General features: G+C 46.8%; 1 protein-coding gene across 1 annotated transcript in view; it reads right to left on the reverse strand.

Annotated features, from left to right (window-relative positions):
* Window positions 1–12,422: 12,422 nt before the first annotated feature.
* The window catches only part of LOC124021433 (C-type lectin domain family 19 member A-like), a 75,051-nt gene continuing 62,077 nt past the window's right edge, over window positions 12,423–25,396 (reverse strand). The window contains exons 2-5 of the mRNA XM_046336621.1: window positions 16,135–16,312; window positions 15,627–15,720; window positions 13,790–13,922; window positions 12,423–12,719 (exon numbers count right to left, since the gene is read on the reverse strand). Coding sequence (XP_046192577.1) covers window positions 12,643–12,719; window positions 13,790–13,922; window positions 15,627–15,720; window positions 16,135–16,312 — 482 coding nt within the window. The 3' untranslated portion in view covers window positions 12,423–12,642. The remainder of the gene's footprint in view (window positions 12,720–13,789; window positions 13,923–15,626; window positions 15,721–16,134; window positions 16,313–25,396) is intronic.

Here is a 25,396-nt window from a genome sequence, read left to right on the forward strand (position 1 = left end):
GGGGGTTTGATGTCAGGGAGGTGAGAAAAGGGGGTTAGAGGAGAGGAGAAGGAGAGAGAGAGAGAGAGGGAGAGAGAGAGAGAGAGAGAGAGAGAGAGAGAGAGAGAGAGAGAGAGAGAGAGAGAGAGAGAGAGAGAGAGAGAGAGAGAGAGAGAGAGAGAGAGAGAGAGAGAGAGAGGGAGAGACAGGGAGAGAGACAGGGAGAGAGAGAGACACGGAGAGAGAGAGAGACACAGGGAGAGAAGAGAGAGGGACACAGGGAGAGAAGAGAGAGGGACACAGAGAGAGAGAAAGAGGGAGAGAGAGAGATAGATAGAGAGAGGGACACAGAGAGAGAAGAGAGAGGGACACAGAGAGAGAAGAGAGAGGGACACAGAGAGAGAGAAAGAGGGAGAGAGAGAGATAGATAGAGAGAGGGACACAGAGAGAGAAGAGAGAGGGACACAGAGAGAGAAGAGAGAGGGACACAGAGAGAGAGAAGAGGAGAGACAGAGAGAGAGAGAGAGAGAGAGAGAGAGAGAGAGAGAGAGAGAGAGAGAGAGAGAGAGAGAGAGAGAGAGAGAGAGAGAGAGAGAGAGAGAGAGAGAGAGAGAGAGAGAGAGAGAGATAGATAGATAGATAGATAGATAGATAGATAGACACAGGGAGAGGGACACAGAGAGAGGGACACAGAGAGAGGACACAGAGAGACACAGAGAGAGAGAGGACACAGAGAGAGAGAAAGAGGGAGAGAGAGAGAGATAGATAGATAGATAGAGAGACACAGGGAGAGGGACACAGAGAGAGAAGAGAGAGGGACACAGAGAGAGAGGGAGAGAAGGAAGGGGAGACAGAGGTCAGGGTTAAGGCCACCAGCAGGGCCGGATTAAGAAATCATAGGCCATGGCTTAGACATTGCTCAAATTTTAATAGTAAAGACGTCATTTAACTGTAAAAATATATATTTGTCTCAGCCCGGGCCCCAGGCCTATGGTTGGAGGTTCCAGTAAATAATTTAAAAAATATATATACATTTCTATTTGTCTCGGCCTCAAGGGCCTCGGGGCTTCAGGCCCTGCATTAATCAGGCCCTGCATTAATCAGGCCCTGCATTAATCAGCCCCTGCATTAATCAGGCCCTGCGTTAATCAGGCCCTGCGTTAATCAGGCCCTGCGTTAATCAGCCCCTGCGTTAATCAGGCCCTGCGTTAATCAGGCCCTGCGTTAATCAGGCCCTGCATTAATCAGGCCCTACGTTAATCAGGCCCTGCGTTAATCAGGCCCTGCATTAATCAGGCCCTACGTTAATCAGGCCCTGCGTTAATCAGGCCCTGCATTAATCAGGCCCTGCATTAATCAGGCCCTGCATTAATCAGCCCCTGCATTAATCAGGCCCTGCATTAATGCAGGCCCTGCGTTAATCAGACCCTGCATTAATCAGGCCCTGCATTAATCAGCCCCTGCATTAATCAGGCCCTGCATTAATCAGGCCCTGCGTTAATCAGGCCCTGCATTAATCAGGCCCTGCATTAATCAGACCCTGCCAACAAGATGAACCGTCCTCAGCTCTCCAAAATTGCTGCCTCTCTTCCCCCTCACCTTCCTGACTGACCTCCCAGCCTCCTAGCAGTGTGACCAGAGACAGAGGGATGTGTCCCAAATGACACCCTATTCCCTATATAGTGCACTACTTTAGACCAGAGCCCTATGGCACCATACTCCCTATATAGTGCACTACTTTAGACTAAGGACCCCTCCTCCCTATGGGCCCCTCCTCTCTATGGGCCCCTCCTCTCTATGGACGTCTCCTCCCTATGGGCCCCTCCTCCCTATGGGCCCCTCCTCTCTATGGGCCCCTCCTCTCTATGGGCCCCTCCTCTCTATGAGCCCCTCCTTTCTATGGGCCCCTCCTCTCTATGGGCCCCTCCTCTCTATGAGCCCCTCCTCCCTATGGGCCCCTCCTCCCTATGGGCCCCTCCTCCCTATGGGCCCCTCCTCTCTATGAGCCCCTCCTCTCTATGGGCCCCTCCTCCCTATGGGCCCCTCCTCTCTATGAGCCCCTCCTCTCTATGGGCCCCTCCTCCCTATGGGCCCCTCCTAACCCTATGGGCCTCTCCTCCCTTTGGGCCCCCCTCCCTATGGGCCCCTCCTCCCTATGGGCCCCTCCTCCCTATGGGCCCCTCCTCTCTATGAGCCCCTCCTCTCTATGGACCCCTCCTCCCTATGGGCCCCTCCTAACCCTATGGGCCTCTCCTCCCTTTGGGCCCCCCCTCCCTATGGGCCCCTCCTAACCTCCCTCACGACGCCAGGACAGCGGAGTCAATCACCACCTTCCGGAGACACCTGAAACCCCACCTCTTTAAGGAATACCTAGGATAGGATAAGTAATCCTTCTCACCCCCCCCCCCCTTTAAGATTTAGATGCACTATTGTAAAGTGACTGTTCCACTGGATGCCATAAGGTGAATGCACCAATTTGTAAGTCGCTCTGGATAAGAGCGTCTGCTAAATGACTTAAATGTAAATGTAAATGTTACCAGGTGTCCTAACCCAGCTGTTTAATGTTACCAGGTGTCCTAACCCATCTGTATTAGGTTACCAGGTGTCCTAACCCAGCTGTTTAAGGTTACCAGGTGCCCTAACCCAGCTGTATTGGGTTACCAGGTGCCCTAACCTAGCTGTATTGGGTTACCAGGTGCCCTAACCTAGCTGTATTGGGTTACCAGGTGCCCTAACCTAGCAGTATTGGGTTACCAGGTGCCCTAACCCAGTTGTTTAATGTTACCAGGTGCCCTAACACAGCTGTCCTAACCCAGCTGTATTGGGTTACCAGGTGTCCTAACCCAGCTGTATTGGGTTACCAGGTGCCCTAACCCATCTGTATTAGGTTACCAGGTGTCCTAACCCAGCTGTTTAAGGTTACCAGGTGCCCTAACCCAGCTGTTTAAGGTTACCAGGTGTCCTAACCCAGCTGTTTAAGGTTACCAGGTGTCCTAACCCAGCTGTTTAAGGTTACCAGGTGTCCTAACCCAGCTGTTTAAGGTTACCAGGTGTCCTAACCCAGCTGTTTAAGGTTACCAGGTGTCCTAACCCAGCTGTATTGGGTTACCAGGTGCCCTAACCCAGCTGTATTGGGTTACCAGGTGCCCTAACCCAGCTGTATTGGGTTACCAGGTGCCCTAACCCAGCTGTATTGGGTTACCAGGTGCCCTAACCCAGCTGTATTGGGTTACCAGGTGCCTGTGGTGCTAGAATGATTGTAGTGCCTCAGTGCTGACAGACTGGTGCTAACACAGGTACAGTGGACTGAGTCCCTAGGTTGAGACCATGCCTCTACAATTCACAGTGTTCAACTGACAACACATTGGGGTGCGTCCCAAATGACACCCTATTCCGTACACAGTACACTACTGGGCCCTGGTCAAAAGTAGGGCACTATTTAGGTAACAGGGTGCTATATTTTGAATTGGGATGCAGCCATTAACTGAAAAAATAGTTGATGTTCTCTGAAGTGGTTGACTAACTAACGGTTGCTGATAATCGATGGTTTGAAATAGTTGGAAGTGGATCCAAACTTTACTTGTCTGTGGAAATCATAGAGTTGGATAGAGGGCTCATCTTCACATCTGTTACATAAAGGCTACTGTGACAGCATGGGCAGCGCCATTGAGGGCTTTCTCCATTTTAGAGTAGTTTCTACTACTACTGCCCCCTGGAGGGTGTTGTCTGAACAGGTATAAAGACAAGGTTGGTGATTTACTGCCCCCTGGAGGGTGTTGTCTGAACAGGTATAAAGACAAGGTTGGTGATTTACTGCCCCCTGGAGGGTGTTGTCTGAACAGGTATAAAGACAAGGTTGGGGATTTACTGCCCCCTGGAGGGTGTTGTCTGAACAGGTATAAAGACAAGGTTGGTGATTTACTGCCCCCTAGTGGGTGTTGTCTGAACAGGTATAAAGACAAGGTTGGTGATTTACTGCCCCCTAGTGGGTGTTGTCTGAACAGGTATAAAGACAAGGTTGGTGATTTACCTCCCCCTAGTGGGTGTTGTCTGAACAGGTATAAAGACAAGGTTGGTGATTTACTGGCACCTGCAGTTATGTAATGTTAGTATAGTATAATTCATTGGCTGATCAGTCCTACTGACCTGGATGGAATTCGGTAATCCTTTTCTAACCCATAGCAAGTCCCAGCCAGTCGACTACTTCAAAATGGTGGAAGTCCTGGGCTCTGCCCATGCTACAACAGGCTTTGTGTCGCTAGAGCTGTCTATCCAAGTCTATGGTGGAAATTCCGCCGCTGTTTCTGCTGTGGTTGTCCCAAATGGCACCCTATTCCCAATGTAGTGCAGTGCTTTGATCAGAGACCATAGGTTCACCTCCATAGGTCAATAGTTAGTGCACCATATAGGGAACAGGGTTTCATTTGGGACACAATATGATTCTGTACAATACTGTATCAAGCCTAGTCTAGCCAACTTTACAGTGAAGATTGTATTACAAGTGATGAAAACGTATAAATACTCAATATAATGTGCTAGTGAAGATAATATTTTTTATTATTTTCTGTCAAATTGATGCATATATATATATATATATATTAGATATATATTTATCTCAGAATTGTTTTTCTGTGTGTATATATTCATGGCCTTTTCTGCTGTTAAGGAAAAATGAACAAATCGATGTAAAAGTAGTTAGATAAAGTAGTTAGATGATGTAGTTAGATGACGTAGTTAGATGAAGTAGTTAGATGATGTAGTTAGATGATGTAGTTAGATGATGTAGTTAAATGACGTAGTTAGATGATGTAGTTAGATAACGTAGTTAGATGATGTAGTTAGATGACGTAGTTAGATGACGTAGTTAGATGATGTAGTTAGATGACGTAGTTAGATGATGTAGTTAGATGATGTAGTTAAATGACGTAGTTAGATGACATAGTTAGATGACGTAGTTAGATGACGTAGTTAGATGATGTAGTTAGATGACGTAGTTAGATGACGTAGTTAGATGATCTAGTTAGATATTGTACAAAAGAAAAGAGTAGAGCTGAACGAGAAGAACAGATTGTGTGTTGTCCAACTTTTAAAAACGGGTTTTTAAACATGTTTTCTTTCTCAACGTTTCACAGCTTTAATCTAGAACCAAACAAGTAGTGATTTTACTGAGCTTTCTCCTCCTCCTCCTCCTCCTCCTCCTCCTCCTCCTCCTCCTCCTCCTCCTCCTCCTCCTCCTCCTTCAGCTCGGTCACTATAAACACAGGCTGCATCCCAAGTGGAACCTATGTAGTGCACAATCATGGCACGTAGGGTTTTAGTCCAAATGTAACTATAGAGGGACCCTCTGTCAACAGTACTGCACTATAGAGGGACCCTCTGTCAACAGTACTGCACTATAGAGGGACCCTCTGTCAACAGTACTGCACTATAGAGGGACCCTCTGTCAACAGTACTGCACTATAGAGGGACCCTCTGTCAACAGTACTGCACTATAGAGGGACCCTCTGTCAACAGTACTGCACTATAGAGGGACCCTCTGTCAACAGTACTGCACTATAGAGGGACCCTCTGTCAACAGTACTGCACTATAGAGGGACCCTCTGTCAACAGTACTGCACTATAGAGGACCCTCTGTCAACAGTACTGCACTATAGAGGGACCCTCTGTCAACAGTACTGCACTATAGAGGGACCCTCTGTCAACAGTACTGCACTATAGACCCTCTGTCAACAGTACTGCACTATCCCTCTGTCAACAGTACTGCACTATAGAGTTCTTACTGGGGTTTAATATGTCCTAAATAGCACCCTATTCCCGAGAAAGTGTACCCTGTAGGCCTCTGGTCAAAAGTAATGCACTATATGGGGAATACGGCCCATAGGTCTCTGGTCAAAAGTAGTGCACTATATAGGGAATAGGGCCCATAGGCCTCTGGTCAAACATAGTGCACTATATGGGGAATAGGGTACCATAGGCATAGGGCTCTGGTCAAACGTAGTGCACTACATAGGGAATAGGGCCCATAGGCCTCTGGTCAAACGTAGTGCACTACATAGGGAATAGGGCCCATAGGCCTCTGGTCAAACGTAGTGCACTACATAGGGAATAGGGCCCATAGGCCTCTGGTCAAAAGTAGTGCACTACATAGGGAATAGGGTGTCATTTGGGACAGACGTGATGTGTTGTGGTCTGCCAGTCTGTGTGAACGTCAGTGTTTCTCCATCTGGAACCGGTGATATTTGCTGTCTGTTTTCGGTACTACATGTGTCTCTATGTGTCAGTTTGACTCATCTGTTTCAGTGAGTATAAACACATATAATCTGGTGGTACACCTCGCTGTCAAGAGGAATTGGTTGTCGTTGTTGTTGAAGATGGACATCTGGGGCCGTGCCAACATATCAAACATCTCAGAGTGGGAGTGCGTAGCCTAGTGGTTAGAGTGTAGAGGCGGCAGGGTAGCCTAGTGGTTAGAGTGTAGAGGTGGCAGGGTAGCCTAGTGGTTAGAGTGTAGAGGTGGCAGGGTAGCCTAGTGGTTAGAGTGTAGAGGTGGCAGGGTAGCCTAGTGGTTAGAGTGTAGAGGTGGCAGGGTAGCCTAGTGGTTAGAGTGTAGAGGTGGCAGGGTAGCCTAGTGGTTAGAGTGTAGAGGAGGCAGGGTAGCCTAGTGGTTAGAGTGTAGAGGGGGCAGGGTAGCCTAGTGGTTAGAGTGTAGAGGTGGCAGGGTAGCCTAGTGGTTAGAGTGTAGAGGTGGCAGGGTAGCCTAGTGGTTAGAGTGTAGAGGTGGCAGGGTAGCCTAGTGGTTAGAGTGTAGAGGTGGCAGGGTAGCCTAGTGGTTAGAGTGTAGAGGCGGCAGGGTAGCCTAGTGGTTAGAGTGTAGAGGTGGCAGGGTAGTCTAGTGGTTAGAGTGTAGAGGCGACAGGGTAGCCTAGTGGTTAGAGTGTAGAGGTGGCAGGGTAGTCTAGTGGTTAGAGTGTAGAGGCGACAGGGTAGCCTAGTGGTTAGAGTGTAGAGGCGACAGGGTAGCCTAGTGGTTAGAGTGTAGAGGTGGCAGGGTAGTCTAGTGGTTAGAGTGTAGAGGTGGCAGGGTAGCCTAGTGGTTAGAGTGTAGAGGCGGCAGGGTAGTCTAGTGGTTAGAGTGTAGAGGTGGCAGGGTAGCCTAGTGGTTAGAGTGTAGAGGCGGCAGGTAGCCTAGTGGTTAGAGCGTTGGACTAGTAACCGGAAGGTTGCGAGTTCAAACCCCTGAGCTGACAAGGTACAAATCTGTCTGAACAGGCAGTTAACCCACTGTTCCCAGGCCGTCATTGAAAATAAGAATATGTTCTTAACTGACTTGCCTGGTTAAATAAAGGTAAAATGAAAATTAAAACGTGCTGATCTGAGATAAGTTTACTCTTTTAAATATCAACGAATGAGATGATTTGGACAGGACATGGGGACCTGATACCAGAACAGCGTTCCTACTCTGAGAGACTTGATGTAAATACAGCCCCTGGTCATTATAGTTACAATGTCGCTGTGTCTGACCCAAAGCAATAGTTCCTGTGTTTACTGTCTGACTTATGAATCTCTCATAGCTGTACAGCTCTGTCTTGTCGTGGAAGTCCTGGCACAGTGGATGTTTAAAGACTGGATGTTTGTTAATAGTAAGATATACATAGACATACACACGGTTACCTACCTCTTCCACCTCTCCCAGACCTCCTCCACCACTCCCAGACCTTACCTATTCCACCTCTCCCAGACCTTACCTCTTCCACCTCTCCCAGACCTCTTCCATCTCTCCCAGACCTTACCTCTTCCACCTCTCCCAAACCTCTTCCACCTCTCCCAGACCTTACCTATTCCACCTCTCCCAGACCTACTCCACCACTCCCAGACCTTACCTATTCCACCTCTCCCAGACCTTACCTATTCCACCTCTCCCAGACCTTACCTCTTCCACCTCTCCCAGACCTTACCTCTTCCACCACTCCCAGACCTCTTCCACCTCTCCCAGACCTCTTCCACCTCTCCCAGACCTCTTCCACCACTCCCAGACCTCTTCCACCACTCCCAGACCTCTTCCACCTCTCCCAGACCTCTTCCACCTCTCCCAGACCTTTTCCACCTCTCCCAGACCTCTTCCACCTCTCCCAGACCTCTTCCACCACTCCCATAACTCTTCCACCACTCCCAGACCTCTTCCACCTCTCCCAGACCTCTTCCACCTCTCAGACCTCTTCCACCTCTCCCAGACCTCTCCCACCACTCCCAGACCTCTTCCGCCTCTCCCAGACCTCTTCCACCTCTCCCAGACCTCTTCCACCACTCCCAGACCTCTTCCAACTCTCCCAGACCTCTTCCACCACTCCCAGACCTCTTCCGCCTCTCCCAGACCTCTTCCACCTCTCCCAGACCTCTTCCACCACTCCCAGACCTCTTCCGCCTCTCCCAGACCTCTTCCACCTCTCAGACCTCTTCCACCTCTCCCAGACCTCTTCCACCTCTCAGACCTCTTCCACCTCTCCCAGACCTCTTCCGCCTCTCCCAGACCTCTTCCGCCTCTCCCAGACCTTTTCCACCTCTCTCAGACCTCTTCCACCACTCCCAGACCTCTTCCACCTCTCCCAGACCTCTTCCACCTCTCCCAGACCTTTGTGATGTTTCCATATCAAAGTTGTCGTTTCACATCCAATAAAACACCAAATAAAGCTCAATGGTTGTGTAGTGATGAATCAGTGTGTGTGTGTGTGTGTGTGTGTGTGTGTGTGTGTGTGTGTGTGTGTGTGTGTGTGTGTGTGTGTGTGTGTGTGTGTGTGTGTGTGTGTGTGTGTGTGTGTGTGTGTGTGTGTGTGTGTGTGTGTGTGTGTGTGTGTGTGTGTGGAGGAACATGATCAGCTTAATCTCTCCATGGGCTAACAGCTACGGGTCACACACAACATGACCCTATAGTGTGTGTGTGTGTGAACGTTCCGGTTGTTTTGGTTGGAGAGGAATGCACACGCTTAACAAAGGAGGGGAGGGACACACACACACACACACACACACACACACACACACACACACACACACACACACACACACACACACACACACACACACACACACACACACACACACACACACACACACACACACACACACACACACAGGGAGATCTGACATGGCTCTCTGCCACAGACCTAAGGAACACTGGGAACCAGCTGAGACAGGGACACACACTTTTTCTGCCCCTGATTTGTTTTGAGGGGAATTATCTAAAGATGGAGTTGCCCGTTCAAACCTCTTTAATCCCCTGCTCCCTCAGCCTCACACCTTCCAGGTCACTGCCTGGTCAATCTGTACTGACAACCCACCTCTTAGGCTAAACTACCCCCCTTACAATAGACAAGACAACACATTGCAACACATTGTTGCTTCCCAAATAGCCCTCTATTCACTTTGTAGTGTGCTACATTTCAACAGAGCCCAATGGGTATTTTAGGGTGTACACACCTCACTACCCTTATAAAGTCCTGGTCTCTTCTACACTACATGTCTAGTAACTACAGTGGTGGGATATATAACTACTGTCCTGGTCTCTTCTACACTACATGTCTAGTAACTACAGTGGTGGGATATATAACTACTGTCCTGGTCTCTTCTACACTACATGTCTAGTAACTACAGTGGTGGGTTGTATAAGTACTGCTCTAACTAGCTGTTCTAACTTACCACTCTTTCTTTACCTGCTCAGTTTAATTACCTAACGAGGTGCAGGTAAAGATCTGTGTGTTCTTGTCTTTTTGGTACATACTTGTAAAATAGAAGCATGGTAAGTCCTATTGTCCTGTCACTACCTGGTGGTTCTATATCTTCCCTAGAATAATGTTGTTTACCAATGTGTTGTTGTTGTTGTTGTTCAGGCTGAGCGGGTGATGGAGAAGGAACTCAACTCACTACCTGGTGGTTCTATATCTTCCCTAGAATAATGTTGTTTACCAATGTGTTGTTGTTGTTGTTCAGGGTGATGGAGAAGGAACTCAACTCACTACCTGGTGGTTCTATATCTTCCCTAGAATAATGTTGTTTACCAATGTGTTGTTGTTGTTGTTCAGGCTGAGCGTGTGATGGAGAAGGAACTCAACTCACTACCTGGTGGTTCTATATCTTCCCTAGAATAATGTTGTTTACCAATGTGTTGTTGTTGTTGTTGTTCAGGCTGAGCGGGTGATGGAGAAGGAACTCAACTCACTACCTGGTGGTTCTATATCTTCCCTAGAATAATGTTGTTCACCAATGTGTTGTTGTTGTTGTTGTCCAGGCTGAGCGGGTGATGGAGAAGGAACTCAACATTAAGACACAAAACAACCGCAGTCTGTTTTTCTTCTTAAGTGTATTAAAGAATTGATCAAAGTATTGATGATTGGTCCTTGATCTACTACATGACAGTACAGCAGTACATGTAGAGGTTCACACATACACATCAACAACAACTGTCTCAAATAGCACACTGGTTCCTTTTACAGTACACTACTGTTGACCTGAGTCACATAGAGCTCTGTCATAAAGTTGTGTCCTACATAGGGAATAGGGTACCATTTGAGAGTTGACCAAACATCAAAGTATCTTAGAGGTAACAGGGCTGCAGGGTGAAGAGGTGAGAAGGAACACAGAATAGAACGCAGACTGCTGAAGGACCGGGCTGCTTCAGAACAGAATGCAGACTGATGAAAGACCGGGCTGCTTCAGAACAGAACGCAGACTGCTGAAGGACCGGCTGCTTCAGAACAGAACGCAGACTGCTGAAGGACCGGGCTGCTTCAGAACATAATGCAGACTGCTGAAGGACCGGGATGCTTCAGAACAGAATGCAGACTGCTGAAGGACCGGGATGCTTCAGAACATAATGCAGACTGCTGAAGGACCGGGATGCTTCAGAACAGAATGCAGACTGCTGAAGGACCGGGATGCTTCAGAACAGAATGCAGACTGCTGAGGGACCGGCTGCTTCAGAACAGAACGCAGACTGCTGAAGGAAGGAGGGATGGATGGATGGAAGGAAGGAAGGAAGGAAGGAAGGAAGGAAGGAAGGAAGGAAGGAAGGAAGGAAGGAAGGAAGGAAGGAAGGAAGAAAGGAGGGATGGATGGATGGAAGGAAGGAAGGAAGGAAGGAAGGAAGGAAGGAAAGGGAAAGGAAAGGAAAGAAAGAAAAGAAAGAAGAAAGAAGAAAGAAAGAAAGAAAGAAAGAAAGAAAGAAAGAAAGAAAGAAAGAAAGAAAGAAAGAAAGAAAGAAAGAAAGAAAGAAAGAAAGAAAGAAAGAAAGAAAGAAAGAAAGAAAGAGAGAGAAGAGAGAGAGAGAGAGAGAGAGAGAGAGAGAGAGAGAAGAGAGAGAGAGAGAGAGAGAGAGAGAGAGAGAGAGAGAGAGAGAGAGAGAGAGAGAGAGAGAGAGAGAGAGAGAGAGAGAGAGAGAGAGAGGAAGGAAGGAAGGAAGGAAGGAAGGAAGGAAGGATGGAGGGATGGAGGGAAGGAAGGAAGGAAGGATGATGACTGGCCTTCACATGATAAGTCCCATGTATTCCTCTGTGTGTGTGATGTCGTGAATGGCACCCTATTCAATACCTAGTGCATTATACTATGGGAGGGAGGGAGGGAGGGAGGGAGGGAGGGAGGGAGGGAGGGAGGGAGGGAGGGAGGGAGGGAGGGAGGGAGGGAGGGAGGGAGGGAGGGGAAGAAGAGGGGAGGTTGAGGGAGGAGAAGAAGAGAGGGAGGTTGAGGGAGGAGAAGAAGAGAGGGAGGTTGAGGGGGAGAAGAAGAGAGGGAGGTTGAGGGGGAGAAGAAGAGAGGGAGGGAGGAGGGAGGAGAAGAAGAGAGGGAGGTTGAGGAAGGAGAAGAAGAGAGGGGGAGGGAGGAGGGAGGAGGGAGGAGAAGAAGAGAGGGAGGTTGAGGAAGGAGAAGAAGAGAGGGAGGGTTGAGGGAGGAGAAGAAGAGAGGGAGGTTGAGGGGGAGAAGAAGAGAGGAGGGAGGAGGGAGGAGAAGAAGAGAGGGAGGTTGAGGAAGGAGAAGAAGAGAGGGAGGTTGAGGGGGAGAAGAAGAGAGGGAGGGAGGAGGAAGGAGAAGAAGAGAAGGAGGGAGGAGGGAGGAGAAGAAGAGAGGGAGGTTGAGGAAGGAGAAGAAGAGAGGGAGGGTTGAGGGGGGAGAAGAAGAGAGGGAGGGTTGAGGGAGGAGAAGAAGAGAGGGAGGTTGAGGGGGGAGAAGAAGAGAGGGAGGGAGGAGGGAGGAGAAGAAGAGAGGGAGGGAGGAGGGAGGAGAAGAAGAGAGGGAGGTTGAGGAAGGAGAAGAAGAGAGGGAGGTTGAGGAAGGAGAAGAAAAGAGGGAGGTTGAGGGGGGAGAAGAAGAGAGGGAGGGAGGAGGGAGGAGAAGAAGAGAGGGAGGTTGAGGAAGGAGAAGAAGAGAGGGAGGTTGAGGGGGAGAAGAAAAGAGGGAGGGAGGAGGGAGGAGAAGAAGAGAGGGAGGTTGAGGAAGGAGAAGAAGAGAGGGAGGTTGAGGGGGGAGAAGAAGAGAGGGAGGGAGGAGGGAGGAGAAGAAGAGAGGGAGGTTGAGGAAGGAGAAGGCAACAACAGCAGCAAGAAAGTTCCCCAATATCATCATTTTCAGTGGGGCTCTGTGTGTGTGTGTGTCAGTGTGTGTGTGTTGGACCCCAGAGGTCTAGTTGTCCACTGTGGGGATCTTGCACACGAAGGGAAAGGCTTTGTCACAGCTGTTATCATTCCAGGACCTCAGTGCTGTCAGAGAAACACACACACACACACACACACACACACACACACACACACACACACACACACACACACACACACACACACACACACACACACACACACACACACACACACACACACACACACACACACACACACACACACACAGCTGTTAGAAACAAAAACAACACTACATTGACTGACTGACTCATCAGCTACGGACGTGTGTGTGTGTGTGTTAATGTGTGTGTGTGTTAATGTGTGTGTGTGTGTTAATGTGTGTGTGTGTTAATGTGTGTGTGTGTTAATGTGTGTGTGTGTGTTAATGTGTGTGTGTGTTAATGTGTGTGTGTGTGTGTGTGTTAATGTGTGTGTGTTAATGTGTGTGTTAATGTGTGTGTGTGTTAATGTGTGTGTGTGTTAATGTGTGTGTGTGTTAATGTGTGTGTGTGTTAATGTGTGTGTGTGTGTTAATGTGTGTGTGTTAATGTGTGTGTGTGTTAATGTGTGTGTGTGTTAATGTGTGTGTGTGTTAATGTGTGTGTGTGTTAATGTGTGTGTGTTAATGTGTGTGTGTGTGTTAATGTGTGTGTTAATGTGTGTGTGTGTTAATGTGTGTGTGTGTTAATGTGTGTGTGTTAATGTGTGTGTTAATGTGTGTGTGTGTTAATGTGTGTGTTAATGTGTGTGTGTGACTCATTACACAGGTGTCTGATCTGGTACCCAGTTGTCCTAATGATGCACACAGTTTATTACCCAACAAGGGAGACCTGAGAGTGATTCAGAACTTAACTGGTTATAGATGTGTTCTGGCATAAAGGCTCTGAAATAGCCAGGCCTGTTTCTCTGAGTTTCTTTACTAGTATGTGTACCCACTGAATCATGAACCTGTAGGTCATCCCCAGGCTCAATCATGAACCTGTAGGTCATCCCCTTACCTCAGTCATGTTTTATTGGGTAATACACTGTGTGTGTGTATGCTTATTGACTGCCTGTGTGTGTGTGTATGCTTATTGACTGCCTGTGTGTGTGTGTATGCTTATTGACTGCCTGTGTGTGTGTATGCTTATTGACTGCCTGTGTGTGTGTCTCACCGCTGTTCTGCCTGTACCAGATCTCGACACAGTCTTCCTCTTCGGGGATGCGGTGTATGCCGTCGTCAGGCTGGTTGCCATCCCAGTAGCTGTATCCATAGTTACTGCCGTCGGTCCACTCCAGAGTGCCCTCCTACAGTCAGGAATAGTATGACATGGGACATGTAACAACCTGGGCAGACTGCTTTAATGAAAAGGGAAGTTTAGCTAAAACCTACAACTGACCGTTACCTAAACTCTGACTCTACTCAACTGGGACCTCATTACCTAAACTCTGACTCTACTCTCAACTGGGACCTCATTACCTAAACTCTGACTCTACTCTCAACTGGGACCTCATTACCTAAACTCTGACTCTAAAACCTGGGACTCTACTCTCAACTGGGACTCATTACCTAAACTCTGACTCTACTCTCAACTGGGACCTCATTACCTAAACTCTGACTCTACTCTCAACTGGGACCTCATTACCTAAACTCTGACTCTACTCTCAACTGGGACCTCATTACCTAAACTCTGTCTACCTAAACTCTGACTCTACTCTCAACTGGGACCTCATTACCTAAACTCTGACTCTACCCTCAACTGGGACCTCATTAACTCTGACTTACTAAACTCTCAACTGGGACCTCATTACCTAAACTCTGACTCTACTCTCAACTGGGACCTCATTACCTAAACTCTGACTCTACTCTCAACTGGGACCTCATTACCTAAACTCTGACTCTACTCTCAACTGGGACCTCATTACCTAAACTCTGACTCTACTCTCAACTGGGACCTCATTACCTAAACTCTGACTCTACTCTCAACTGGGACCTAAACTCTGACCTTGACTCTACCCTCAACTGGGACCTCATTACCTAAACTCTGACTCTACTCTCAACTGGGACCTCATTACCTAAACTCTGACTCTACCCTCAACTGGGACCTCATTACCTAAACTCTGAACTGGGACCTCATTACCTAAACTCTGACTCTACTCTCAACTGGGACCTCATTACCTAAACTCTGACTCTACTCTCAACTGGGACCTCATTACCTAAACTTTGACTCTACTCTCAACTGGGACCTCATTACCTAAACTCTGACTCTACTAAACTCAACTGGGACCTCATTTTAGGCCCGTTTGGAAAGTAAATAAGAGGTTTGCACGTCAGATATGTCCTGTTAGCTGGTACCACCCCTACCTTGTCACAACACAACCAATTGGCTGAAAGAATGAAAGAAATTCCACAAATGTACTTTTAACAAGGTACACCTGTTAATTGAAATGCATTCCAGGTGACTACCTTATGAAGCTGGTTGAGAGAAAGCCAAGAGTGTACAAAGCTGTCATCAAGGCAAAGGCCGGCTACTTTGAAGAATCTAAAATCTAAAATCTATTTTAATTTGTTTAACACATTTTTGGTTACTACATGATTCCATATGTGTTATTTCATAGTTTTAATGTCTTCACTATTATTCTACAATTTAGAAAATAGTTTTAAAAAATAAAGAAAAACCCTTGAATGAGTAGATGTGTGCAAACGTTTGACTGGTACCATACATCCTGGTTGGAATATTCTTTGTATTACTGTCTGAGGAGACATCTGCAGAGATTGAATTCACGATAACTGCTGCAGATGTCAACCCCCAGAGTATATTACCTTAAAAAGACAAGTACAGTATGTTTGTTGACAACATATGAGGTAGTGATTATCCAGGCAGTGGTGCTTAATGGGGTTTCTGGAAAACTACCCAGAAGATTCCGGGAATTGGGAGGGAATAAGCAGGAAATCCAGAATCCTGGGAATTCTGGGAAAGATCCTGGAATGTTTGAACCCTCAGTGTTTACCTGTCTCCTGTCGTGAAGGCCGATCCATATGTCTGTTGGTATCCCTGGGATACGGCTGTTGACCAGATCGTAGACGAACACATTCTCCTCCCAGCTGAGAACTCAGACAAGGGATGGTTAGAGTTAGAGAGAGGTGTCTGTGTGTGTGTGTGTGTGTGTGTGTGTGTGTGTGTGTGTGTGTGTGTGTGTGTGTGTGTGTGTGTGTGTGTGTGTGTGTGTGTGTGTGTGTGTGTGTGTGTGTGTGTGTGTGTGTGTGTGTGTGTGTGTGTGTGTGTGTGCGGTGTGTGTGTGTGCGGTGTGTGTGCGTGTGCGTGTGCGTGTGCGTGTGCGTGTGCGCGTGCGCGTGCGCGCGTGTGCGTGTGCGTGTGCGCGTGCGCGTGTGCGTGTGCGTGTGTGTGTGTGTGTGTGTGTGTGTGCGGTGTGTGTGTGTGTGTGTGTGTATCCTCTCACCTGCAGTGTGGCAGTGTGTGGACCTTTGTGTGTGTATATGGACAGGGATCCCTCTCACCTGTGTACGGAGGTGAGTTTGGCAGACTTGAGACCGTTGGAGAATTCAGCACAGTACAGGTCAGCCTCGGCCCAGGTACGGTTCAGAGGGAAGAAACGGTAGCAGTGACCTTCGAACTCAGTCCAGAACAATGGACAGGTGACGGGAAGGCCTGGTTCTGGCAACTGGAGGGGGAAGGCTGGGGGAGGGAGGGGGAGGGAGGGAGGGGGGGGGAAGGGAAGGAGGGAGGGAGGGAGGGAGGGAGGGAGGGAGGGAGGGAGGGAGGGAGGGAGGGAGGGAGGGAGGGAGGGAGGAGAGCGGGGGGTCAGGAGATGGGAAGAGGAGAGAGGCGAGAGAGGGGGAGGTAAGCGAGAGTGGGGGAGAATAGAGAATGAAAGAGAATAGGTTACACTGCTCTTAAGTAATTGTGAAGACTCCGCATTTAAAGTTGTCCTTGTCATGTTCAATATCAAGTTACACTGCAGCACTCCTATCCCAAAGTTTACAGAAGTATTTTCCAAAAGTGTTCTATATTCTGAAGTGATAACCTCATCATTCTGAAGTGATAACCTCATCATTCTGAAGTGATAACCTCATCATTCTGAAGTGATAACCTCGTCATTCTGAGGTGATAAGCTCGTCATTCTGAAGTGATAACCTCATCATTCTGAAGTGATAACCTCATCATTCTGAAGTGATAACCTCATCATTCTGAAGTGATAACCTCATCATTCTGAAGTGATAAGCTCATCATTCTGAAGTGATAAGCTCATCATTCTGAAGTGATAAGCTCATCATTCTGAAGTGATAACCTCATCATTCTGAAGTGATAACCTCATCATTCTGAAGTGATAACCTCATCATTCTGAAGTGATAACCTCATCATTCTGAAGTGATAACCTCATCATTCTGAAGTGATAACCTCATCATTCTGAAGTGATAACCTCATCATTGTAGGCTATGCGTTTTAAATGTATGTATTTCAGACCTTGACTAATAATGTTCTGTACTATGTCATGTTTCAGGAGGACCCCAGGAAGAGCAGCTGATGCTTTTGCAGCGGCTAATGGGGATCCTATTAAATACCAAATTGTCACGTGTTTATGCACTTACCCAAAGCTAGACTTTCAGTCACTCTGTATCCCTTCACCAAGACTATCAGTCACTCTGTATCCCTTCACCAAGACTATCAGTCACCAAGACTATCAGTCACTCTGTATCCCTTCACCAAGACTATCAGTCACTCTATATCCCTTCACCAAGACTATCAGTCACTCTGTATCCCTTCACCAAGACTATCAGTCACCAAGACTATCAGTCACTCTGTATCCCTTCACCAAGACTATCAGTCACTCTATATCCCTTCACCAAGACTATCAGTCACTCTGTATCCCTTCACCAAGACTATCAGTCACCAAGACTATCAGTCACTCTGTATCCCTTCACCAAGACTATCAGTCACTCTGTATCCCTTCACCAAGACTATCAGTCACCAAGACTATCAGTCACTCTGTATCCCTTCACCAGGACTCAGTCACTCTGTATCCCTTCACCAAGACTATCAGTCACTCTATATCCCTTCACCAAGACTATCAGTCACTCTGTATCCCTTCACCAAGACTATCAGTCACTCTGTATCCCTTCACCAAGACTATCAGTCACTCTGTATCCCTTCACCAAGACTATCAGTCACCAAGACTATCAGTCACTCTGTATCCCTTCACAAAGACTATCAGTCACTCTGTATCCCTTCACCAAGACTATCAGTCACTCTATATCCCTTCACCAAGACTATCAGTCACTCTGTATCCCTTCACCAAGACTATCAGTCACCAAGACTATCAGTCACTCTGTATCCCTTCACCAAGACTATCAGTCACTCTGTATCCCTTCACCAAGACTATCAGTCACTCTGTATCCCTTCACCAAGACTATCAGTCACCAAGACTATCAGTCACTCTGTATCCCTTCACCAAGACTATCAGTCACTCTATATCCCTTCACCAAGACTATCAGTCACTCTGTATCCCTTCACCAAGACTATCAGTCACCAAGACTATCAGTCACTCTGTATCCCTTCACCAAGACTATCAGTCACTCTGTATCCCTTCACCAAGACTATCAGTCACCAAGACTATCAGTCACTCTGTATCCCTTCACCAGGACTATCAGTCACTCTGTATCCCTTCACCAAGACTATCAGTCACTCTATATCCCTTCACCAAGACTATCAGTCACTCTGTATCCCTTCACCAAGACTATCAGTCACTCTGTATCCCTTCACCAAGACTATCAGTCACTCTATATCCCTTCACCAAGACTATCAGTCACTCTGTATCCCTTCACCAAGACTATCAGTCACCAAGACTATCAGTCACTCTGTATCCCTTCACCAAGACTATCAGTCACTCTATATCCCTTCACCAAGACTATCAGTCACTCTGTATCCCTTCACCAAGACTATCAGTCACCAAGACTATCAGTCACTCTGTATCCCTTCACCAAGACTATCAGTCACTCTGTATCCCTTCACCAAGACTATCAGTCACCAAGACTATCAGTCACTCTGTATCCCTTCACCAGGACTATCAGTCACTCTGTATCCCTTCACCAAGACTATCAGTCACTCTGTATCCCTTCACCAAGACTATCAGTCACTCTGTATCCCTTCACCAAGACTATCAGTCACTCTGTATCCCTTCACCAAGACTATCAGTCACCAAGACTATCAGTCACTCTGTATCCCTTCACAAAGACTATCAGTCACTCTGTATCCCTTCACCAAGACTATCAGTCACTCTATATCCCTTCACCAAGACTATCAGTCACTCTGTATCCCTTCACCAAGACTATCAGTCACCAAGACTATCAGTCACTCTGTATCCCTTCACCAAGACTATCAGTCACTCTGTATCCCTTCACCAAGACTATCAGTCACTCTGTATCCCTTCACCAAGACTATCAGTCACCAAGACTATCAGTCACTCTGTATCCCTTCACCAAGACTATCAGTCACTCTATATCCCTTCACCAAGACTATCAGTCACTCTGTATCCCTTCACCAAGACTATCAGTCACCAAGACTATCAGTCACTCTGTATCCCTTCACCAAGACTATCAGTCACTCTGTATCCCTTCACCAAGACTATCAGTCACTCTATATCCCTTCACCAAGACTATCAGTCACTCTGTATCCCTTCACCAAGACTATCAGTCACTCTGTATCCCTTCACCAAGACTATCAGTCACCAAGACTATCAGTCACTCTGTATCCCTTCACCAAGACTATCAGTCACTCTGTATCCCTTCACCAAGACTATCAGTCACTCTATATCCCTTCACCAAGACTATCAGTCACTCTGTATCCCTTCACCAAGACTATCAGTCACCAAGACTATCAGTCACTCTGTATCCCTTCACCAAGACTATCAGTCACTCTGTATCCCTTCACCAAGACTATCAGTCACTCTGTATCCCTTCACCAAGACTATCAGTCACCAAGACTATCAGTCACTCTGTATCCCTTCACCAAGACTATCAGTCACTCTATATCCCTTCACCAAGACTATCAGTCACTCTGTATCCCTTCACCAAGACTATCAGTCACCAAGACTATCAGTCACTCTGTATCCCTTCACCAAGACTATCAGTCACTCTGTATCCCTTCACCAAGACTATCAGTCACTCTGTATCCCTTCACCAAGACTATCAGTCACCAAGACTATCAGTCACTCTGTATCCCTTCACTAAGACTATCAGTCACTCTATATCCCTTCACCAAGACTATCAGTCACTCTGTATCCCTTCACCAAGACTATCAGTCACCAAGACTATCAGTCACTCTGTATCCCTTCACCAAGACTATCAGTCACCAAGACTATCAGTCACTCTGTATCCCTTCACCAAGACTATCAGTCACCAAGACTATCAGTCACTCTGTATCCCTTCACCAAGTCTATCAGTCGCTCTGTATCCCTTCACCAAGTCTATCAGTCACTCTGTATCCCTTCACCAAGACTATCAGTCACTCTATATCACTTCACCAAGACTATCAGTCACTCTGTATCCCTTCACCAAGACTATCAGTCACTCTGTGTCACTTCACCAAGACTATCAGTCACTCTGTATCCCTTCACCAAGACTATCAGTCACTCTATATCCCTTCACCAGGATTATCAGTCACTCTATATCCCTTCACCAAGACTATCAGTCACTCTGTATCCCTTCACCAAGACTATCAGTCACTCTGTATCCCTTCACCAAGACTATCAGTCACTCTGTATCCCTTCACCAAGACTATCAGTCACTCTGTATCCCTTCACCAAGACTATCAGTCACTCTGTATCCCTTCACCAAGACTATTAGTCACTCTGTATCCCTTCACCAAGACTATCAGTCACTCTATATCCCTTCACCAAGACTATCAGTCACTCTGTATCCCTTCACCAAGACTATCAGTCACTCTATATCCCTTCACCAAGACTATCAGTCACTCTGTATCCCTTCACCAAGACTATCAGTCACTCTGTATCCCTTCACCAAGACTATCAGTCACTCTGTATCCCTTCACCAAGACTATCAGTTACTCTGTATCCCTTCACCAAGACTATCAGTCACTCTGTATCCCTTCACCAAGACTATCAGTCACTCTGTATCGCTTCACCAAGACTATCAGTCACTCTGTATCCCTTCACCAAGACTATCAGTCACTCTGTATCCCTTCACCAGGACTATCAGTCACTCTATATCACTTCACCAAGACTATCAGTCACCAAGACTATCAGTCACCAAGACTATCAGTCACTCTATATCCCTTCACCAAGACTATCAGTCACCAAGACTATCAGTCACTCTGTATCCCTTCACCAAGACTATCAGTCACTCTGTATCCCTTCACCAAGACTATCAGTCACTCTATATCCCTTCACCAAGACTATCAGTCACTCTGTATCCCTTCACCAAGACTATCAGTCACTCTATATCCCTTCACCAAGACTATCAGTCACTCTGTATCCCTTCACCAAGACTATCAGTCACTCTGTATCCCTTCACCAAGACTATCAGTCACTCTGTATCCCTTCACCAATACTATCAGTCACTCTGTATCCCTTCACCAATACTATCAGTCACTCTGTATCCCTTCACCAAGACTATCAGTCACTCTATATCCCTTCACCAATACTATCAGTCACTCTGTATCCCTTCACCAAGACTATCAGTCACTCTGTATCCCTTCATCAAGACTATCAGTCACTCTGTATCGCTTCACCAAGACTATCAGTCACTCTGTATCCCTTCACCAAGACTATCAGTCACCAAGACTATCAGTCACTCTATATCCCTTCACCAATACTATCAGTCACTCTGTATCCCTTCACCAAGACTATCAGTCACCAAGACTATCAGTCACTCTATATCCCTTCACCAAGACTATCAGTCACTCTGTATCCCTTCACCAAGACTATCAGTCACTCTGTATCCCTTCACCAAGACTATCAGTCACTCTGTATCCCTTCACCAAGACTATCAGTCACTCTATATCCCTTCACCAAGACTATCAGTCACTCTGTATCCCTTCACCAAGACTATCAGTCACTCTGTATCCCTTCACCAAGACTATCAGTCACTCTGTATCCCTTCACCAAGACTATCAGTCACTCTGTATCCCTTCACCCAGACTATCAGTCACTCTATATCCCTTCACCAGGACTATCAGTCACTCTGTATCCCTTCACCAAGACTATCAGTCACTCTGTATCCCTTCACCAAGACTATCAGTCACTCTGTATCCCTTCACCAAGACTATCAGTCACTCTGTATCCCTTCACCAAGACTATCAGTCACCAAGACTATCAGTCACTCTGTATCCCTTCACCAAGACTATCAGTCACTCTGTATCCCTTCACCAAGACTATCAGTCACCAAGACTATCAGTCACTCTGTATCCCTTCACCAGGACTATCAGTCACTCTGTATCCCTTCACCAAGACTATCAGTCACTCTATATCCCTTCACCAAGACTATCAGTCACTCTGTATCCCTTCACCAAGACTATCAGTCACTCTGTATCCCTTCACCAAGACTATCAGTCACTCTATATCCCTTCACCAAGACTATCAGTCACTCTGTATCCCTTCACCAAGACTATCAGTCACCAAGACTATCAGTCACTCTGTATCCCTTCACCAAGACTATCAGTCACTCTATATCCCTTCACCAAGACTATCAGTCACTCTGTATCCCTTCACCAAGACTATCAGTCACCAAGACTATCAGTCACTCTGTATCCCTTCACCAAGACTATCAGTCACTCTGTATCCCTTCACCAAGACTATCAGTCACCAAGACTATCAGTCACTCTGTATCCCTTCACCAGGACTATCAGTCACTCTGTATCCCTTCACCAAGACTATCAGTCACTCTGTATCCCTTCACCAAGACTATCAGTCACTCTGTATCCCTTCACCAAGACTATCAGTCACTCTGTATCCCTTCACCAAGACTATCAGTCACTCTGTATCCCTTCACCAAGACTATCAGTCACCAAGACTATCAGTCACTCTGTATCCCTTCACAAAGACTATCAGTCACTCTGTATCCCTTCACCAAGACTATCAGTCACTCTATATCCCTTCACCAAGACGATCAGTCACTCTGTATCCCTTCACCAAGACTATCAGTCACCAAGACTATCAGTCACTCTGTATCCCTTCACCAAGACTATCAGTCACTCTGTATCCCTTCACCAAGACTATCAGTCACTCTGTATCCCTTCACCAAGACTATCAGTCACCAAGACTATCAGTCACTCTGTATCCCTTCACCAAGACTATCAGTCACTCTATATCCCTTCACCAAGACTATCAGTCACTCTGTATCCCTTCACCAAGACTATCAGTCACCAAGACTATCAGTCACTCTGTATCCCTTCACCAAGACTATCAGTCACTCTGTATCCCTTCACCAAGACTATCAGTCACTCTATATCCCTTCACCAAGACTATCAGTCACTCTGTATCCCTTCACCAAGACTATCAGTCACTCTGTATCCCTTCACCAAGACTATCAGTCACCAAGACTATCAGTCACTCTGTATCCCTTCACCAAGACTATCAGTCACTCTATATCCCTTCACCAAGACTATCAGTCACTCTGTATCCCTTCACCAAGACTATCAGTCACCAAGACTATCAGTCACTCTGTATCCCTTCACCAAGACTATCAGTCACTCTGTATCCCTTCACCAAGACTATCAGTCACTCTGTATCCCTTCACCAAGACTATCAGTCACCAAGACTATCAGTCACTCTGTATCCCTTCACCAAGACTATCAGTCACTCTATATCCCTTCACCAAGACTATCAGTCACTCTGTATCCCTTCACCAAGACTATCAGTCACCAAGACTATCAGTCACTCTGTATCCCTTCACCAAGACTATCAGTCACTCTGTATCCCTTCACCAAGACTATCAGTCACTCTATATCCCTTCACCAAGACTATCAGTCACCAAGACTATCAGTCACTCTGTATCCCTTCACCAAGACTATCAGTCACTCTGTATCCCTTCACCAAGACTATCAGTCACTCTATATCCCTTCACCAAGACTATCAGTCACTCTGTATCCCTTCACCAAGACTATCAGTCACTCTATATCCCTTCACCAAGACTATCAGTCACTCTGTATCCCTTCACCAAGACTATCAGTCACTCTGTATCCCTTCACCAAGACTATCAGTCACTCTGTATCCCTTCACCAATACTATCAGTCACTCTGTATCCCTTCACCAATACTATCAGTCACTCTGTATCCCTTCACCAAGACTATCAGTCACTCTATATCCCTTCACCAATACTATCAGTCACTCTGTATCCCTTCACCAAGACTATCAGTCACTCTGTATCCCTTCATCAAGACTATCAGTCACTCTGTATCCCTTCACCAAGACTATCAGTCACTCTGTATCCCTTCACCAAGACTATCAGTCACCAAGACTATCAGTCACTCTATATCCCTTCACCAATACTATCAGTCACTCTGTATCCCTTCACCAAGACTATCAGTCACCAAGACTATCAGTCACTCTATATCCCTTCACCAAGACTATCAGTCACTCTGTATCCCTTCACCAAGACTATCAGTCACTCTGTATCCCTTCACCAAGACTATCAGTCACTCTGTATCCCTTCACCAAGACTATCAGTCACTCTATATCCCTTCACCAAGACTATCAGTCACTCTGTATCCCTTCACCAAGACTATCAGTCACTCTGTATCCCTTCACCAAGACTATCAGTCACTCTGTATCCCTTCACCAAGACTATCAGTCACTCTGTATCCCTTCACCCAGACTATCAGTCACTCTATATCCCTTCACCAGGACTATCAGTCACTCTGTATCCCTTCACCAAGACTATCAGTCACTCTGTATCCCTTCACCAAGACTATCAGTCACTCTGTATCCCTTCACCAAGACTATCAGTCACTCTGTATCCCTTCACCAAGACTATCAGTCACCAAGACTATCAGTCACTCTGTATCCCTTCACCAAGACTATCAGTCACTCTGTATCCCTTCACCAAGACTATCAGTCACCAAGACTATCAGTCACTCTGTATCCCTTCACCAGGACTATCAGTCACTCTGTATCCCTTCACCAAGACTATCAGTCACTCTATATCCCTTCACCAAGACTATCAGTCACTCTGTATCCCTTCACCAAGACTATCAGTCACTCTGTATCCCTTCACCAAGACTATCAGTCACTCTATATCCCTTCACCAAGACTATCAGTCACTCTGTATCCCTTCACCAAGACTATCAGTCACCAAGACTATCAGTCACTCTGTATCCCTTCACCAAGACTATCAGTCACTCTATATCCCTTCACCAAGACTATCAGTCACTCTGTATCCCTTCACCAAGACTATCAGTCACCAAGACTATCAGTCACTCTGTATCCCTTCACCAAGACTATCAGTCACTCTGTATCCCTTCACCAAGACTATCAGTCACCAAGACTATCAGTCACTCTGTATCCCTTCACCAGGACTATCAGTCACTCTGTATCCCTTCACCAAGACTATCAGTCACTCTGTATCCCTTCACCAAGACTATCAGTCACTCTGTATCCCTTCACCAAGACTATCAGTCACTCTGTATCCCTTCACCAAGACTATCAGTCACTCTGTATCCCTTCACCAAGACTATCAGTCACCAAGACTATCAGTCACTCTGTATCCCTTCACAAAGACTATCAGTCACTCTGTATCCCTTCACCAA

Source organism: Oncorhynchus gorbuscha, unplaced genomic scaffold (genome assembly GCF_021184085.1).
Source record: "Oncorhynchus gorbuscha isolate QuinsamMale2020 ecotype Even-year unplaced genomic scaffold, OgorEven_v1.0 Un_scaffold_1113, whole genome shotgun sequence".
NCBI classification, from domain to species: Eukaryota; Metazoa; Chordata; class Actinopteri; order Salmoniformes; family Salmonidae; genus Oncorhynchus; species Oncorhynchus gorbuscha.